The following is a 7,500-nucleotide window of genomic DNA, read 5'->3' as shown; positions in this document are numbered from 1 at the left end:
CTGAATGAATCAGTGTTTTTGAACGGATCTCTTGAGCGAATGATTCAATGACTCACTCATAAAGACTCTCTTGCTTCATCACTGGATGAATCAGTGTTTTTGAACGGGTCTCTTGAGTGAATTATTCAAAGACTCACTCATAAAGACTCTCTTGCTTCATCACTGGATGAATCAGTGTTTTTGAACGGGTCTCTTGAGTGAATTATTCAAAGACTCACTCATAAAGACTCTCTTGTTTCATCACTGAATGAATCAGTGTTTTTGAACGGATCTCTTGAGCGAATGATTCAATGACTCACTCATAAAGACTCTCTTGCTTCATCACTGGATGAATCAGTGTTTTTGAACTGATCTCTTGAGTGAATGATTCAATGACTCACTCATAAAGACTCTCTTGCTTCATCACTGGATGAATCAGTGTTTTTGAACGGATCTCTTGAGTTAATTATTCAGTGACTCACTCATAAAGACTCTTGCTTCATCACTGGATGAATCAGTGTTTTTGAACGGATCTCGAGCGAATGATTCAATGACTCACGCATAAAGACTTCATCACTGGATGAATCAGTGTTTTTGAACGAATCTCTTGAGCGAATGATTCAATGACTCACTCATAAAGACTCTCTTGCTTCATCACTGGATGAATCAGTGTTTTTGAACGGATCTCTATAGCACTATCTCTCCGTTGATAACTTGAGGTTAGCGCGAGCTCTTATGAGGCCGGAGTGAGGTGGAGAGTGTGTGCTCACCCCAGCAGGATCTTGACGTGGATCTCTTTGTTGGTGCGTGAGAGGGCGTTGAGCGCCGTGATCTCGGCGTCGTACCAGAAGCCGCGCTCCTCAGGCATCTCCAGGTTGTAGTTGACCATCACCACGTCCCCCACCTGCATCTGCTCGAAGCGCAGCAGAGTCCGGGCGCGCGGCCGCACGTCCTCCGGGCTCATCGCCACCACGCCGTTCTCCGGGTAACTGCAGACAGACCATAATTACCAGCAGAAGAGGAACCAGTCATCATTAACCACTCACTGACCCTTTAATGGCCATCATGAGCCACTAACTTCAACAAAACACTGTTATCAAACAGGTCTCCTGCCATTGGGCAGTCAAACAGATGGCCCCGCCCCCAAACTCACGGCATTGGTCGAGTCAGAAGTTGCATTGACCAATGCTCTGAAAGCATAACAGACTACAAATGATGAATTAATGAAGGGTTTCCGAAACTTGGGTTCATGAGTTGATGAACAGATCATTTTAACAAAACAATCAAAAAAATTAATTGTAATTTTTTTATAAAAAATAATAAAAATCACAAACATCAAATACAAATAAAAGAACGTACTAAAGTTTCAAATAATAAATAATGTAAAAATTCTATATAATTGAAATTTTTGTTTTTAAACAAAGACAGTCAAAATAAAACACTTTCTATAAATGAGTTAAATCATAAAATCAAATCAAAAATATTAAAAAATAATTCTATATAAATTGTCAAATTAAAATACTTTTAAAACATAATCAAAATAAAACTTAAGAATAAATTAAATAATAGAAATGTAAAATAAAAAACACACTAAAACTTAAGGTTTTTATATAAAATATTACATTTTAGGATGTTTATATTTTTTTTATATTTTTGTCATTTTTATTAATGTTTTTATTGTTATTTTATTGTTTTACAATGTATTTGTAATGTACGACCAGGGGGAGTCAGAGCGATGGCAAGTCCAGCGACTTCAAAGGTAGCTTTCGCAAACTGGAAGTATAAGAGCTATTTTTTTTACAGTCTATGGTTCACGTTCACACACACACACACACACACACACACACACACACACACACACACACACACACACACACACACACACACACCTATGACGCACACGCATATGCACAGCCAGCGATGGCAAGTCCAACGCTTTCGCTTACTGGAAGCATAAGCGCTACTTTTCCCTCGCTGAGGTGAAAGGTCAGAATGTTTATGTAACGTGCAACTTATGCCCAGGAGGAAAGAGTCTCTCCACAGCGGTGGCCAGTAACTCTAATCTAATGAAGCCTCACATCATCACAGCCACAACATGAGTGGATAATATTTACACTATATTTACACTATAGTAGGCCTACTGATAATATTTACACAATATTTACACTATAGTAGGCCTACTGATATTTACACAATATTTACACTATAGTAGGTCTACTGATAATATTTACACAATATTTACACTATAGTAGGTCTACTGATAATATTTACACAATATTTACACTATAGTAGGTCTACTGATAATATTTACACAATATTTACACTATAGTAGGTCTACTGATAATATTTACACAATATTTACACTATAGTAGGTCTACTGATAATATTTACACTATAGTAGGTCTACTGATAATATTTACACTATAGTAGGTCTACTGATAATATTTACACTATAGTAGGTCTACTGATAATATTTACACAATATTTACACTATAGTAGGTCTACTGATAATATTTACACAATATTTACACTATAGTAGGTCTACTGATAATATTTACACTATAGTAGGTCTACTGATAATATTTACACTATAGTAGGTCTACTGATAATATTTACACTATAGTAGGTCTACTGATAATATTTACACAATATTTACACTATAGTAGGTCTACTGATAATATTTACACAATATTTACACTATAGTAGGTCTACTGATAATATTTACACAATATTTACACTATAGTAGGTCTACTGATAATATTTACACAATATTTACACTATAGTAGGCCTGCTGATAATATTTACACAATATTTACACTATAGTAGATCTACTGATAATATTTACACAATATTTACACTATAGTAGGTCTACTGATAATATTTACACAATATTTACACTATAGTAGGTCTACTGATAATATTTACACAATATTTACACTATAGTAGGTCTACTGATAATATTTACACAATATTTACACTATAGTAGGTCTACTGATAATATTTACACAATATTTACACTATAGTAGGTCTACTGATAATATTTACACAATATTTACACTATAGTAGGCCTACTGATAATATTTACACAATATTTACACTATAGTAGGTCTACTGGTAATATTTACACAATATTTACACTATAGTGGGCCTACTGATAATATTTACACAATATTTACACTATATTAGTCTACTGATAATATTTACACAATATTTACACTATAGTAGGTCTACTGATAATATTTACACAATATTTACACTATAGTGGGCCTACTGATAATATTTACACAATATTTACACTATAGTAGGCCTACTGATAATATTTACACAATATTTACACTATAGTAGGTCTACTGATAATATTTACACAATATTTACACTATAGTAGGCCTACTGATAATATTTACACAATATTTACACTATAGTAGGCCTACTGATAATATTTACACAATATTTACACTATATTAGTCTACTGATAATATTTACACAATATTTACACTATAGTAGGTCTACTGATAATATTTACACAATATTTACACTATAGTAGGTCTACTGATAATATTTACACAATGTTTACACTATAGTAGGCCTACTGATAATATTTACACAATGTTTACACTATAGTAGGCCTACTGATAATATTTACACAATATTTACACTATAGTAGGTCTACTGATAATATTTACACAATATTTACACTATAGTAGGCCTACTGATAATATTTACACAATATTTACACTATAGTAGGCCTACTGATAATATTTACACAATATTTACACTATAGTAGGCCTACTGATAATATTTACACAATATTTACACTATAGTAGGCCTACTGATAATATTTACACAATATTTACACTATAGTAGGTCTACTGATAATATTTACACAATATTTACACTATAGTGGGCCTACTGATAATATTTACACAATATTTACACTATAGTAGGCCTACTGATAATATTTACACAATGTTTACACTATAGTAGGCCTACTGATAATATTTACACAATATTTACACTATAGTAGGTCTACTGATAATATTTACACAATATTTACACTATAGTAGGCCTACTGATAATATTTACACAATATTTACACTATAGTAGGCCTACTGATAATATTTACACAATATTTACACTATAGTAGGCCTACTGATAATATTTACACAATATTTACACTATAGTAGGCCTACTGATAATATTTACACAATATTTACACTATAGTGGGCCTACTGATAATATTTACACAATATTTACACTATAGTAGGCCTACTGATAATATTTACACAATATTTACACTATAGTAGGTCTACTGATAATATTTACACAATATTTACACTATAGTAGGTCTACTGATAATATTTACACAATATTTACACTATAGTAGGCCTACTGATAATATTTACACAATATTTACACTATAGTAGGTCTACTGATAATATTTACACAATATTTACACTATAGTAGGCCTACTGATAATATTTACACAATATTTACACTATAGTAGGCCTACTGATAATATTTACACAATATTTACACTATAGTAGGCCTACTGATAATATTTACACAATATTTACACTATAGTAGGTCTACTGATAATATTTACACAATATTTACACTATAGTAGGCCTACTGATAATATTTACACAATATTTACACTATAGTAGGTCTACTGATAATATTTACACTATAGTAGGTCTACTGATAATATTTACACAATATTTACACTATAGTAGATCTACTGATAATATTTACACAATATTTACACTATAGTAGGTCTACTGATAATATTTACACTATAGTAGGTCTACTGATAATATTTACACTATAGTAGGTCTACTGATAATATTTACACTATAGTAGGTCTACTGATAATATTTACACTATAGTAGGTCTACTGATAATATATACACAATATTTACACTATAGTAGGTCTACTGATAATATTTACACTATAGTAGGTCTACTGATAATATTTACACAATATTTACACTATAGTAGGTCTACTGATAATATTTACACTATAGTAGGTCTACTGATAATATTTACACAATATTTACACTATAGTAGATCTACTGATAATATTTACACAATATTTACACTAAAGTAGGTCTACTGATAATATTTAGACTATGGTAGGTCTACTGATAATATTTACACTATAGTAGGTCTACTGATAATATTTACACTATAGTAGATCTACTGATAATATTTACACTATAGTAGATCTACTGATAATATTTACACTATAGTAGGCCTACTGATAATATTTACACTATAGTAGGTCTACTGATAATATTTACACTATAGTAGGTCTACTGATAATATTTACACTATAGTAGATCTACTGATAATATTTACACTATAGTAGGTCTACTGATAATATTTACACTATAGTAGATCTACTGATAATATTTACACTATAGTAGGTCTACTGATAATATTTACACTATAGTAGATCTACTGATAATATTTACACTATAGTAGGCCTACTGATAATATTTACACTATAGTAGGTCCACTGATAATATTTACACTATAGTAGGTCTACTGATAATATTTACACGTTAGTAGATCTACTGATAATATTTACACTATAGTAGGTCTACTGATAATATTTACACTATAGTAGATCTACTGATAATATTTACACTATAGTAGGCCTACTGATAATATTTACACTATAGTAGATCTACTGATAATATTTACACTATAGTAGGTCTACTGATAATATTTACACTATAGTAGGTCTACTGATAATATTTACACTATAGTAGATCTACTGATAATATTTACACTATAGTAGATCTACTGATAATATTTACACTACTGATAATATTTACACTATAGTAGGTCTACTGATAATATTTACACTATAGTAGGTCTACTGATGATATTTACACTATAGTAGGTCTACTGATAATATTTACACTATAGTAGGTCTACTGATAATATTTACACTATAGTAGGTCTACTGATAATATTTACACTATAGTAGATCTACTGATAATATTTACACTACTGATAATATTAACACTATAGTAGGTCTACTGATAATATTTACACTATAGTAGGTCTACTGATAATATTTACACTATAGTAGGTCTACTGATAATATTTACACTATAGTAGATCTACTGATAATATTTACACTATAGTAGATCTACTGATAATATTTACACTACTGATAATATTTACACTATAGTAGGTCTACTGATAATATTTACACTATAGTAGGTCTACTGATAATATTTACACTATAGTAGATCTACTGATAATATTTACAATATAGTAGATCTACTGATAATATTTACACTATAGTAGATCTACTGATAATATTTACACTATAGTAGATCTACTGATAATATTTACACTACTGATAATATTAACACTATAGTAGGTCTACTGATAATATTTACACTATAGTAGATCTACTGATAATATTTACACTATAGTAGATCTACTGATAATATTTACACTACTGATAATATTTACACTATAGTAGGTCTACTGATGATATTTACACTATAGTAGATCTACTGATAATATTTACACTATAGTAGATCTACTGATAATATTTACACTATAGTAGATCTACTGATAATATTTAAACTACTGATAATATTTACACTATAGTAGGTCTACTGATGATATTTACACTATAGTAGATCTACTGATAATATTTACACTATAGTAGATCTACTGATAATATTTACTCTATAGTAGATCTACTGATAATATTTACACTACTGATAATATTTACACTATAGTAGGTCTACTGATGATATTTACACTATAGTAGGTCCACTGATAATATTTACACTATAGTAGGTCTACTGATAATATTTACACTATAGTAGGTCTACTGATGATATTTACACTATAGTAGGCCTACTGATAATATTTACACTATAGTAGGTCTACTGATAATATTTACACTATAGTAGGTCTACTGATAATATTTACACTATAGTAGGTCTACTGATAATATTTACACTATAGTAGGTCTACTGATAATATTTACACTATAGTAGGTCTACTGATAATATTTACACTATAGTAGGTCTACTGATGATATTTACACTATAGTAGGTCTACTGATAATATTTACACTATAGTAGGTCTACTGATGATATTTACACTATAGTAGGCCTACTGATAATATTTACACTATAGTAGGTCTACTGATAATATTTACACTATAGTAGATCTACTGATAATATTTACACTATAGTAGATCTACTGATAATATTTACACTATAGTAGGTCTACTGATAATATTTACACTATAGTAGGTCTACTGATAATATTTACAATATAGTAGGTCTACTGATGATATTTACACTATAGTAGGCCTACTGATAATATTTACACTATAGTAGGTCTACTGATAATATTTACACTATAGTAGGTCTACTGATAATATTTACACTATAGTAGGTCTACTGATGATATTTACACTATAGTAGGCCTACTGATAATATTTACACTATAGTAGGTCTACTGATAATATTTACACTATAG

The 7,500-nt window shown here is 30.1% G+C and overlaps 1 protein-coding gene across 1 annotated transcript in view; it reads right to left on the bottom strand.

Annotated features, from left to right (window-relative positions):
• The window catches only part of uhrf2 (ubiquitin like with PHD and ring finger domains 2), a 63,476-nt gene that overhangs the window by 22,305 nt on the left and 33,671 nt on the right, over positions 1-7,500 (bottom strand). The window contains exon 4 of the mRNA XM_079835941.1: positions 750-968. Within this exon, the coding sequence (XP_079692067.1) occupies positions 750-968 (219 nt within the window). The remainder of the gene's footprint in view (positions 1-749; positions 969-7,500) is intronic.

The sequence above is a fragment of the Gobio gobio genome, assembly GCF_949357685.1.
Source record: "Gobio gobio genome assembly, chromosome: 14".
Taxonomy (NCBI): domain Eukaryota; kingdom Metazoa; phylum Chordata; class Actinopteri; order Cypriniformes; family Gobionidae; genus Gobio; species Gobio gobio.
This window is presented reverse-complemented; position numbering and strand designations above follow the sequence as displayed.